The 11143-nt window shown below is 50.9% G+C and overlaps 3 protein-coding genes across 7 annotated transcripts in view; 1 reads left to right on the top strand and 2 right to left on the bottom strand.

Moving 5' to 3' along the window:
* Positions 1 to 9500, bottom strand: part of Ccdc40 (coiled-coil domain containing 40) — a 41281-nt gene extending 31781 nt beyond the window's left edge. The window contains exons 1-6 of one of the 3 annotated variants that reach the window (XM_031354994.1): positions 9127 to 9500; positions 8721 to 8855; positions 6794 to 6866; positions 5263 to 6051; positions 2706 to 2850; positions 507 to 664 (exon numbers count right to left, since the gene is read on the bottom strand). In XM_031354994.1, coding sequence (XP_031210854.1) covers positions 507 to 664; positions 2706 to 2850; positions 5263 to 6051; positions 6794 to 6866; positions 8721 to 8749 — 1194 coding nt within the window. In that variant the 5' untranslated portion in view covers positions 8750 to 8855; positions 9127 to 9500. Of the gene's footprint in view, positions 1 to 506; positions 665 to 2705; positions 2851 to 5262; positions 6052 to 6793; positions 6867 to 8720 lie in introns of all 3 variants that reach the window. The other 2 variants (XM_031354996.1, XM_031354995.1) reach the window with 2 other exon arrangements.
* LOC116078772 (basic proline-rich protein-like) lies at positions 9176 to 9895 on the bottom strand. The gene has a single exon (XM_031354092.1). The coding sequence runs from the start codon at positions 9893 to 9895 to the stop codon at positions 9176 to 9178; it is 720 nt and encodes a 239-aa protein (XP_031209952.1).
* Positions 9433 to 11143, top strand: part of Tbc1d16 (TBC1 domain family member 16) — an 87049-nt gene continuing 85338 nt past the window's right edge. For all 3 annotated transcript variants that reach the window (XM_031355000.1, XM_031354999.1, XM_031354997.1), the window contains exon 1: positions 9433 to 9563. The gene's annotated coding sequence lies outside the window, so the exon portion shown is untranslated. The remainder of the gene's footprint in view (positions 9564 to 11143) is intronic.

Here is an 11143-nt window from a genome sequence, read left to right as displayed (position 1 = left end):
AAAAAAAAAAAAAAAAGAAAAGAAAAGAAAAGAAAAGAAAATGCCCCCATTAGACTGGCTTAGAGGCAAGACTGTGAGACATTTTCCTGATTGATGATTGATGCGGGAGGGCCTCACCCCACCCACTGTGAGTGGTGCCAAAGCTAGGCTGGTGGTTCTGGGGTATATGAAAAAGTAAAGCACAGGTGAGCAGCACCCCTCCACGGCCTCTGCATCAGCTCCTCCCTCCACGGCCTCTGCATCAGCTCCTGCCCCCTGGTTCCTGCCCTGAACTGTAACTAGAATTTCTGCAACAGAAATAAACTTCTTATGGTGCTTATCACTCGGACAGAAAATAAACAAAGGCAGCCAGGAAACAAAGCAGGACGTGTAGCTGACGCACAACGAGCCAGGAGGCGGCTAGCTCCGAGGCAGCTAGCTAGCATCAGGAGGTTGGTGGGGGCAGAAAGAGCCTACTTGATTTCTCCCTGCAGGGGTGAGAACAAAACCCCAGGGTGTTTCCTTACGTGGTCTGGGTCCAGCACCATCAGCTGGGTGCCTTCCTCCTCTGCTTCGTCACTCCCTTCAGACGTTGCTCTTTCGAGCAGGGCCTCGGGGCTGAGGGTCTGGACCTGGTCTAGGAACTGTATCCGGGTTTCTTCACGGGCTCTGGGAGTTGACTGCACTGCAGTGGTCAGGGAGAGACAGCACATGTCACCAAGGCTTGGTTGTCATGTTCTGGGAGCGTGGGCGCCGAGACACATCCTGCTCTCACAGGCCATATTGGAAATGAGTAGGGAGAGAGCCTCCCGGTGGCCGGCTCTCAGGCTTGCCTGCGGTATGAGCCAGCTCTGACTCAAGGTATCCCACAGAACCAGCCTGTGGATGCTGAGTCCCCAGCAGTGGATGGGGACTCAGGTGAAAGGTGGAAAGTAAGGGGGCTCCTTACTCTGAGACTTTTGGGTTCTTTAAAAAAAATGAAGTTCAGGGGCCGGGAAGATGGCTCGGAGGTTTAAAATGCTTGCTGCTCTTCCGAGGGCAAAAGTTTGGCTCCCAGCACCCACGTCAGGCAGTTTATCCCAGTCTCTAACTCCAACTCAGGGGGATCTGGTGCCCTCTTCTGACCTCCTTGAGTACTGCACTCATGAGACCTAGCACATGAATATGCGCACACAAGTTAAAAAAAAAAAAAGGAATAGCTAAAAAGACTGAAGAAGAAATGAGATTAGAAATTAGGTCACAGAGACCCTTGTCTTCTTCTGTATGTGATTACTTCTCTATTTTGACCAGGGAATCCCCATGTAGGCCTGGTTAGCCCAGAACTCACTATGTAGACCAGGCTAACTTTGAACTCACAGAGATCCCCCGCCTCCCAAGCACAGCTGGAACTAAAAGTGCATGCTATTACACCGGCTGCCGAGCAGACCGGCTGTGTCTGTTGTACCCTGCTGCTTAGAGCAGTAACTGGAACACAGGTAACTCAACAGACCAGCAAACAATAGATAAATAAAACACACAGTCAAGGCCTGGCATGGTCCTGCATACCTATCTATAATCCTAGCACTTAGGAATTCAAGACCAGTCTTGAGACACATAAGGGGTTCGAGGCCATCCTGGGCTCTGAGAGACTGTTTTGATTTTTATTCACTGATTACTTTTTATTCTGTGTATGGGTCTGTGAACATGAGGGCAGGTGCCCACAGACACCAGAGGAGCTGGATACCCCTGAAGCTTGAATTACAGGTGGTTGCAAGATGCCTGGTGTGGGTGCTGGGGACTGAACTCCGGTCCTCTGGAAGAGCAGAGTATGAATATCAGGAACAAATGTGTTCTTAGCTGCTAGGTCATCTCTCCAGCCCCATGACCCTGTTTCAAACAAGACAACCCATACAGGTGAGTGCCAGGAACAAACTGTGCAGGAAAAGCTATGGGGTGTGTGAACTGTGGGGCAGGAGCTGGTCCAGCGAAACAAATCTTGGGGGTGCCTCTCTGGCTCCCTCCAGGGCCAGTCGGCAGACAGCTGCCTCACTTAGAAAACTGACCAACGTGCCTGGTGGGCATTTGCCATTCTGTGAGCTCACCTGCACCAGCTGGAACTGAAGCCCTGGTGTGTGGGGGACCGACCTCCAGAGGACAGTCCTCCAGGGGCTGCCCCCTCATGTAGCCATCCCACAGGCAGGACTATGGTGACAGTGGCTCGGATATGCAGTGTCTGCTCTGTACCCCGGACTCACCTTGCTCTGAGGGCCTAGGTTTGTCTGGGGCTTAGTGGCTCAAGGGTCTTCCTGATTCAGATTTCACACTGCTGGGACTCTGGTGTGAAGTGTTGCATCCATTTCTGTGGATGGGGGCCTTGTGTGTGCCAAGCAAGTCTCACCAGTGAGCTGCATCCAGAACCACTTGTCCCATTTCTTACTAGGCTAGATGGACCCTTGTTTTCTTTTTCTTTCTTTCTTCCTTCCTTCCTTCCTTTCTTCCTTTCTTTTTAAAAAATTGTTTATTTTATATATGAGTATACTCTTGCTCTCTTAAGACACACCAGAAGAGGGCATCAGATCCCATTACAGATGGTTGTGAACCACCATGTGGTTGCTGGGAATTGAACACAGGACCTTTGGAAGAGCAGTCAGTGCTCTTAACCCCCGAGGCATCTCTCCAGCCCCGGGACCCTGTTGTCATGTCACACTTTATAAATAACGTGGCTTTGTGAGCTGAAGCATCATTACCTGACTCTTGCTGAGGAGTTTCCTCTGTTTCCAGGGGAAGATCGTCAATGTCTGAGGGAGTCAGACTTCCCATAATGCTCAGTCTGAAGCGGTGTCGTGCCCCCATAGGAAAGACTCTTTGATAGGGACTCTCTGGGGGTCTCACCTACAGAAAGAATATCAGGAACAAATTAATGAAGACTGCTATAGTTCGTATATGGGTTTAATGTCCCCTCCTGACCAAGGTTCTGAATGGACCTGCTAGACCCTCCGCTCTGCTGCCCAGATGCCAGAGGCTGGAAAGAGTAGCCTGAACACACTCGTCACAGCGGCTAGCCTTCACTCTCTGCGCTCCCAGCAAGGGCCTTGTGGGGGCCCACTTTCTCTTCTCCCATCTAAACACCTTCTCTTCATATAGATGTCTAGCTCTTTTCCCCACTTGACACAAAGCCTCTTATGGAGCCGAGCACGGCCTGGGTACTTATAACCCTTACGTCTCAGCCTCCTAGCTGACGGGATTCTAAGCCTGTGCTTTTACCCCTAGCTTTACTTTTAGAATGTGTAGGGATTCCTGTAGCACTGAGCTGGGCCATCAGTACTCAGCAGCAGCTGAGGTAAATGCTGGCCCAGGAGCTGGCGAGACCGGGCTTCACCACCCTGTTTATGAAGAGCAAAGTGTGAATATCATTTCTGTCCGTGAGCCCATGGTGTAGGGAAGGGGAAAAAGATAGCAGCAGCTAAAAAGTTCCTAAGTGTGAGCATCACCTGAAGGCAGGCTCACAGGACCCTGCCACAAAGGTGTATACAAAGTCGAGGAAGAGGAGGAGGGAGAGGAGGAGGGAGAAGAGGAGGTAGAGGGAGGAGGGAGAAGAGGAGGAGGAGGGAGAGGAGGAGGGAGAAGAGGAGGAGGAGGGAGAGGAGGAGGAGGAATAATAGTCGTGGAGAGTTGACTCTGGGAAGGGTGACCTGCCTACAGGTCCTGGAGGGAGCCCCAGGGTTGCTGAACTGGGCTTTTTGGGGATACAGCTGCCTTTGAATCATCCATGCTCCTATAAGTGACCCTAGTAAGCTCACTGGTTCTCCAAACTGGACTTTGGTGGAATCATTACTTTAGCTTGCTGTTGGTTCACTGTCGGGGGACAAGGGGCATTTGCTGGCATCTCCCAGGAAAAGGTCACTCGATGCTTTGTATGAAACAAAAAGCATTTGCAGGTGACAAAGTGGATTCGGAACTTACCTCTGGCACTTTAGAAAATAAAATATGCTTTCTACTGTGTTTCGGGTTTTCCCCCTGTACGTTTGTGATCTGCTTTAAGTTTTGGTGTCAGGTTAGCAGATTCAAGGCCCTAGGTTCAGTCCCCCAAACAAACAAACAAACAAACAAACAAACCAAGATCAAAATGTTAGCCACTAACAATAGATGACACTTTGAATGTAAAGTGGTTGGATTTGTTTTGTTTGAAATAAGGTCTCTTTAAGAACCTCAGGCTAGGGGCTGGAGACATGGCTCAGCAGTTAAGAGCACTGACTGCTCTTTTGAAGGACCTGAGTTCAAATCCTAGTAACCACATGGTGGCTCACAACCACCGTAATGAGATCTGACCCCCCCTTCTGGAGTGTCTGAAGAGAGTTACAGTGTACTTAAATATAATAAATAAATAAATCTTAGGGGAAATAAAAAAGAAACTCAGGCTAGCTTAGAATGCAAGATCCCCCTGCCTCAGCCTTCCTTCTGGGTGGGTGCGGGGATGACTGGTGGGTGCTACTAGGGCCAGCTAATTTGAATTTTGAGAAATAAGGATTTCAGTCCTTCCACCTTCCTTGCTCATAAAATGAACTCATGCCCCCCACCCCGTGACTTTTTGGGTCCACACTGCTTTGGAGGACTGGAGACCTGGGTGCAGTCACATGCATGGATGGTGGCTATAGAATGTCCTCAGCCTCGCATGTGGCAACTTGGGTCTGAGGTTTAAGCTCTCTCAGCAGTGACCTACATTTGCTAAGAGATTCTTAACACTGGCCAGCTTGGGAGAATGTGCCCATCAGATTGGCCTGTGACCAAGTATGTGGGATGTTTTGAGTTCATGATCGATGTGGGAGGGCTTAGCAAGCCGTTTACTGAACTAGCTCTGGGCGGGTGGTCCTAGGCTTTCTAAGAAAGCAACGGGCCAGGCGGTGGTGGCACACGTCTTTAATCCCAGCACTTGGGAGGCAAAGGCAGGCGGATTTCGGAGTTCGAGGCCAGCCTGGTCTACAGAGTGAGTTCCAGGACAGACAGGGCTATACAGAGAAACCCTGTCTCAAAAAAAAAAAAAAAAAAAAAAAAAAAGAGAGAGAGAGAGAGAAAGAGAGAGCAAGAGGAGTAAGCCAAGAGCACGCTAGAAGCAGGGCTCCTCCACAACCTCTGCCTCGGTTCCTGCCTCCACTTCCCTTCACAACAGACTATGGTCATGATGTGTAAGCCAAATAAACCCTTCCCTCTCCAAGTTTTTGGAGATCATGGTGTTTATCACAGCAACTAGACACATCTCTCACGGGGCAACGAACCACACGGGTAGGAAGAGGCTTGTACACTCACCTCTGTGGGCTCTACGGGCTCATATATGCCTTGCTGGGATGTGTCAGTTGTTGTTGATGAGGCGTTTATCGCCTCTCTACCCATTTCCCAGGGACTGACGTCAGAGTAGGAGAACTCGGGAGAGCTGATTATATCAGAGAACTCATCTATCTCGGAGAAATGGCCTTTTGCTTTCTCTTCGTCAGAAACTTTAAGTTCTTCTAGGGAAGCTCTTCTAGTGAATTTGACTTCCACTTGTTGTCTGGCCTTTCCAGCATGTTTAGCTTTTTTTTGTGGTGTGGCACCTCCAATGGATTCCAAATCCATTCCTAGGATGGCCTTTCCAATGGAGTCCACCTCTATCTCTGAGATGTCCTCTGCAATGGATTCTACTTCAAGTTTTGTCACGATCTCTCTAATGGGTTCCTCATCTATTCCTGGGGTAGCCTCTCCAATGGATTCAAGTTCTATTTCTGGTGTGGCCGCTCTAGGGGATCCCACGGCTGTTCCTGGGGTGAACTCTCCAATGGATTCCACCTCTGTTTCCAGTACGGTCTCTCCAATGGATTCCACCTCTGTGTCTGGAGCAGCCTCTCCAATGAATTCCACTTCTGTTTCTGGGGAAGCCTCTCCGACAGACCCCACTTCTCCTTGAGAGATGGCTTCCCCATCCGGGCTGACTTTCTCAGTATCCACCATTTCCCCTTCAGATTCACCTCCACTTTCAATTGTAACGTCCTCTTCAGGACTTTTGGCGGGACCTCTGCCCTCATCAATTTCTTGGCCATTGTTTTCCACCTGTGGTGATACCTGTTACAGGGCAGCAAGAAATCCCAGGGAAGAAAATATAATCTCAAGAGATGTTAGGGTGACAGGAAGAACATCTACATACATCTTCCCACCCCCATGAGGTGATGTTCTGCGTCTGATGTAACTATTGCCTGGTTTCTATAGTCATGTATGACAAGCATGAACTCTGGAAAATACAAATTGTGTTTACATCTCATAAGGTGTAAGGGTTGGATGTGCCATTACCAAAAACTAACACCTCAGAATGAGCTTGATACAGCCTATTGTCATCTGAGAAGGGATTTGGGGTGGGGGAGTGTCTGTCTTGATTATTCTTTGGCCCTGCACACTGCCGGCAACACCATTCCCTATATAAGCAGTCATGGGCTGTATAAGAAAGCGAACTGAGCACAAGCTGTGAATGAGCGGTGCGCAGTGTTCCCCGTGCTTCCTGCCATACTTCCTTGGCTATGGGTGAGTTCTCTGGTTAGAGGTAATGTATATGGATTGGCTTGCCTTCAGACTCCTGCCTTGACTTTCCTCAGTAATGAACTATGACCTGGAAGTGTAAGCCATATGAATCCTTTCCTCTTCTAAGCTGCTTTGGTCAGACTGTTTATCAATGCCAGTAGAACACAGTGGGAAGGGATCGAGTCTCTCTGTGCCTAAACTGAGATCGTCCCAGAGCATATCATCATGGCACCACGGTCCCCAGCCCCTGTCTATTTGTCTCCTAGCAAATAGGGGTCCAGATGGAAGTTACCTCACGGCCTTCAGTGTACTGCTGCTCCGTCTCCTGATCGGCAGAAGCCTGCTCATCTTCCAGCTGTGACCTGCTTTTAGAGACAGGGAATACTGGCTCACAACCTGTCATGCAAACCACATACCAGCTGCTCAGTGGTAAAGGCCTCTGCCTCTCCTCCACTCTGCTGCCAGTCAAGACTCTTCCATTGCTAGGTCATGCTCATCCCAGGCCACAAATTTGGTATGGGAATGAACGTAAAGTGCAATTCTAACATGAAAGGAACGGCAGGCATGTGAGAACACCCCAGAAAAGTCTGTTTCTGGAGCAAAGCAGAGAAGGGCCTCAGGAGAGAGGCCAGCATGCCGTCTCTGCTTCTCAACATAGCCAAGGTTTGCATGTGAAATATTTTGGATTTTCAAAAACTTAATTAGGAACTGGAGTCTGGACCTCCAGCACAGTTACTTGTGCCTGGACTCCAGCGCTGTGAGGGTTTGAGGCAGGAGGACTACTGGGGCATGCTGGCCACCAGCCAAGCTCCAGGTTCAGTGTGGGGTCCTGCTTCAAGGGAATACAGTGGAGATAGATAAGGCAGGACACTTGAATCTTCCTCTGGCTTCCGAATGTACGCCACATACACACACACACACACACACACACACACACACACACGGGGGAGGGGGGGGAGAGAGATACCACACTTCTACAAATATGCCACATGCGAAATTTAAGACTAAATATTTAAAAAGTTAAGCTAGCTGGGCGGTGGTGGCACATGCCTTTAATTCCAGCACTTGCGAGGCAGAGACAGGCAGATTTCTGAGTTCAAGGCCAGCCTGGTCTACAGAGTGAGTTCTAGGACAGCCAAGGCTACACAGAGAAACCCTGTCTTGAAAAAAACAAAACAAAACAAAAGCTAAGTTAGCTTTTTAAAAAAACCAAACTAATACAGATTTCTGCTTCCCAGACAGTGAAAGCATGGGGTGTTCTCCTCTGCTTCCCAGCACTGCTGGGCCAGGCATTTGTGTGCACCTGTTCAGAATCTGTGCAAGTCTTCCCCACGTTGGAGCTCATTTTATACCTGTTGTTTCACAGTGAGCCTTCTTGTGTGATACACTCTGGATGCGTTTCCATGGGGGTCCATAAGGACTTAACTTTTTTTTTTTTTTTTAAAGATTTATTTATTATTATACATAAGTACACTGTTGCTGTCTTCAGCCATACCAGAAGAGGGCGTCAGATCTCATTACAGATGGCTGTGAGCCACCATGGGGTTGCTGGGATTTGAACTCAGGACCTTTGGAAGAGGAGACAGTGCTCTTAATCCCTGAGCCATCTCTCCAGACCCAGGATTTAACCTTTAAGTATATGAAACAACTCAGAAAGGTCTGAGCGAATAGAATTGTTTAAACTTGCTTTTGTTTTGCACGAAACCTAAAACAGGGCTGGCAGCAGCATTTTGGGGTTCACTCAGTGATGGGAATCTGCCTATCCCTCAAGTTCATGACTGGGGGCGTGGGGAGATCCACTCTTGCAGGGGGAGGCATAGACCTGGGGGGCTGCTGCTCCTTCCGTCTTCCCACTCTTGCAATACTGAACAGAGTCTTATCCATACAAGTCCTGCTTTGCAGCCTGGTTTACCAAGCATGATGGTTGCCATGGTTACCACGGGGCGTGCAAGTCTGTGGGCCTGGAGAAGCAGGGGCTAGGAGTAAGGAATGGGGGGGAGTTGCGGGGGGCGCTAGGAAAAGACAAAGGACAGGAGGTGGAAGAGATAAGGGACATGGGGGAAGTCGGACTGGGTAGGGTAGGAAAGGCCCAGATAGTGGGGAAGAGAGTGGGAAGGGGCACAGAAGTGAAGGAGAAGGTGCGCCGGGTGGGGGGTTCCTGCGTGCAGAAACCTAGGGAAAACATCTGGTGGGTTTACTATTCCTTCCGTGGGGCTTACCGGTCGGCCTGCTCCTCCGGCTCCGCCATCTCTCGTTGCTAGGCGACGCCATCAACATCCGGCGAAGTCTGGACCGCGCGCTCTAAGACCGCAGGAGGCGGGGCCTGGCTGCGTCCAGAGGTTCTCACCAAAACACTAAGCGAACACATTAAAGCACAAATGTATGTTTTGTCTGTCCGTCGCCACGTGTCCCAGACTTTCCTGCCGGGACTTAGAGAGTGACGACAGTGCTAAAGTACACCTCCGTCGACCTGACAATGTTCAGGGACTCCAAGAGTGGCAGGCAGGTGGGGATGCTGGGTCCGGGAAACGCGCCTAGCTCTGGGTCTCCCACTTCCAGCTTTGGGTCCCTCAAGAATCCTTGAGTCTTTCAAGGGGTCATTGGCAGAGGACAGGGGCGCAGTACCTTTTGGTGGCATCATTCCTTCGCACCTCCAAATTTGAGAAATAGAAACTCAGGGGATGATAGCATACATGGTCACAGAGAGGCCCTGCCTGCGGGACCGAGGGCGCAGAGCTCCCATCCAGGGCAGGGTTCCGGGCACCGGGCGTGCGGCGGCGAGACCTGCAGAGGGAGTCAGCAGAGAGCCCTGAGCAGAGGTCGCTGGACTCGCGGGACCCTGAGGTTGGAGTCTGGGTGTGGCGTGGCGTTCTGGGCTGAGTAGGGCTGGGCTTCGGGGCGGAGCGAGGCGGAGCGGGGGCGGAGCGGGGGCGGAGCGGAGTCGGGACCGCCTCTCCATCCCCTCCCCGCCGCGCCTCGCTAGCGGCGGCGGTGGCAGTGGCGGCGGCAGCGTTGGTGGCTCCCGGAGCCGGCGCGTGTCCAGCCCTCGCGGCGGGACCCGGGTGGGTATCAGGATTCGTCTGGGATCGCGGGCCGGGGGTCTTGGGGTCCAGTCTGGACGACGTGGCAGTTCCTGGGTACGCTGGAATCTGCACGCACAGGACGCGGGCCTGCTGCGCGGGGGCCCGGGAGGGGCTGGCGGGACCGGTGCTGGGCTCAGGGTGGGGGCGATGCGGAGGGACCCGGATCTCGCTGGGGACGCCCTGGGGACTCCATCCTCAAGTGAGACTCCCTGCTCTGGGAGTGGGCCCACTCGAGGAGACTCGGCCCCCGTCTTTCTGAAGCTGTGGGCCGGGGCACTTGCGGTCTTTGTCTTGATGGCTGGTCTGAGCATGCGAAGAACTTATGGGGTTCCTGCACTGTCTAACAGAGCCCCCAAGGTGTGCCATGCCTTCCTGGGGCGTGCGCGTTCTTAGCGTTGGGGCACTAGGAGGAATGGTCAGGGCTATTTTAAGAGCCCCATATCAGGGGTCCTCGCTTCTTTTTAGCCTGCGCCTGCCTCTCTCTCTCTCTCTCTCTCTCTCTCTCTCTCTCTCTCTCTCTCTCTCTCTCTCTCTCTCTCTCCTTCTCTGTTCCTTCCCTCAAAAGAAAGAAAAAAAATAGGATAGTATAAAAAGAAAAAAGGGCAATTTGAGATTGCTAAAAATAACCCACGGAACCCTGCCAGAATGCGCGGTGAGAAAAAGCCAGTTCCTCCGAAGTCAGTGTCACATGTTGGCCACAATCTAGTCCAGGTTCCGTTCAGAAACAGGGGAATAGAAAAGCGTCTCTTGCCTCCGTTAAAGTTTGTTGCATGGCCCCAGTCAACTTCCCTTATCAGGAAAGAGAGGGGAAATGTCCCGTTGCAAAGCGTATTGGCCAGATCGTGGATGGATGCAAAGACCCGGGGACTAGGGGCTCCACTCTAAATCTTAATAACTGACTAAAGACTTTAAAAGAAACTCTACACGAGTCTTAGCTCTCGGTAGAAAGGTTGACATTAACCTTGATAGCGAATATTGAACTTAGTGGTGCTAGTGGTGCGGTAACTTTGGGCACAGGGGACGGCTACGATTCACCCATTGGGAATGTACCTGAGTTGGTTCTTAGCTGGTTGTTGGGGATGGATCTCTTGGCTGAGCAGTACTTATGGGTGTTTGTTTGTTTCGTTTTGCTTTTCCCCTATAGCTTTCTGGGGAGTGGAGGGTCTTGAGTATTAGCTGGGAAGTTCTTCCCTGGGAACTCTTGACTCTCCTCACAAGCACGGTTCCCATTAGGAGCCTCTGATCATCATGTGTGGGTTTTCCTTGGGCACAAACAGCCCGTGAAAGAGCTGCGGTTTATAAGTTTTCAAAAACACAATTTTTATTTTAACTATTTATTGTGTGGGTGTATGTGTGCCTTGGTGATGCTTGTGTGGAGCTCAGAGGACAGCTTGTGGGGGTTATTTAGTTCTGTCTTTCCACCGCGTGAGTCTTGAGAGGAATCAAACCCAGGTCCTCTGGCTTGATGACAGTCACCTGTATCCACAGAACTATTTCACTTGAATTTACCCCAGGATGATGTCACATGATGACATGTGACCCGGCACAGACCTGGCTGG

The sequence above is a fragment of the Mastomys coucha genome, unplaced genomic scaffold (genome assembly GCF_008632895.1).
Source record: "Mastomys coucha isolate ucsf_1 unplaced genomic scaffold, UCSF_Mcou_1 pScaffold5, whole genome shotgun sequence".
Taxonomy (NCBI): Eukaryota; Metazoa; Chordata; class Mammalia; order Rodentia; family Muridae; genus Mastomys; species Mastomys coucha.
This window is presented reverse-complemented; position numbering and strand designations above follow the sequence as displayed.

Bases quoted from the DNA above. Each gene is read 5' to 3' on its own strand.
- LOC116078772 (XM_031354092.1), bottom strand. From the start codon at position 9,895: ATGCTCAGACCAGCCATCAAGACAAAGACCGCAAGTGCCCCGGCCCAC.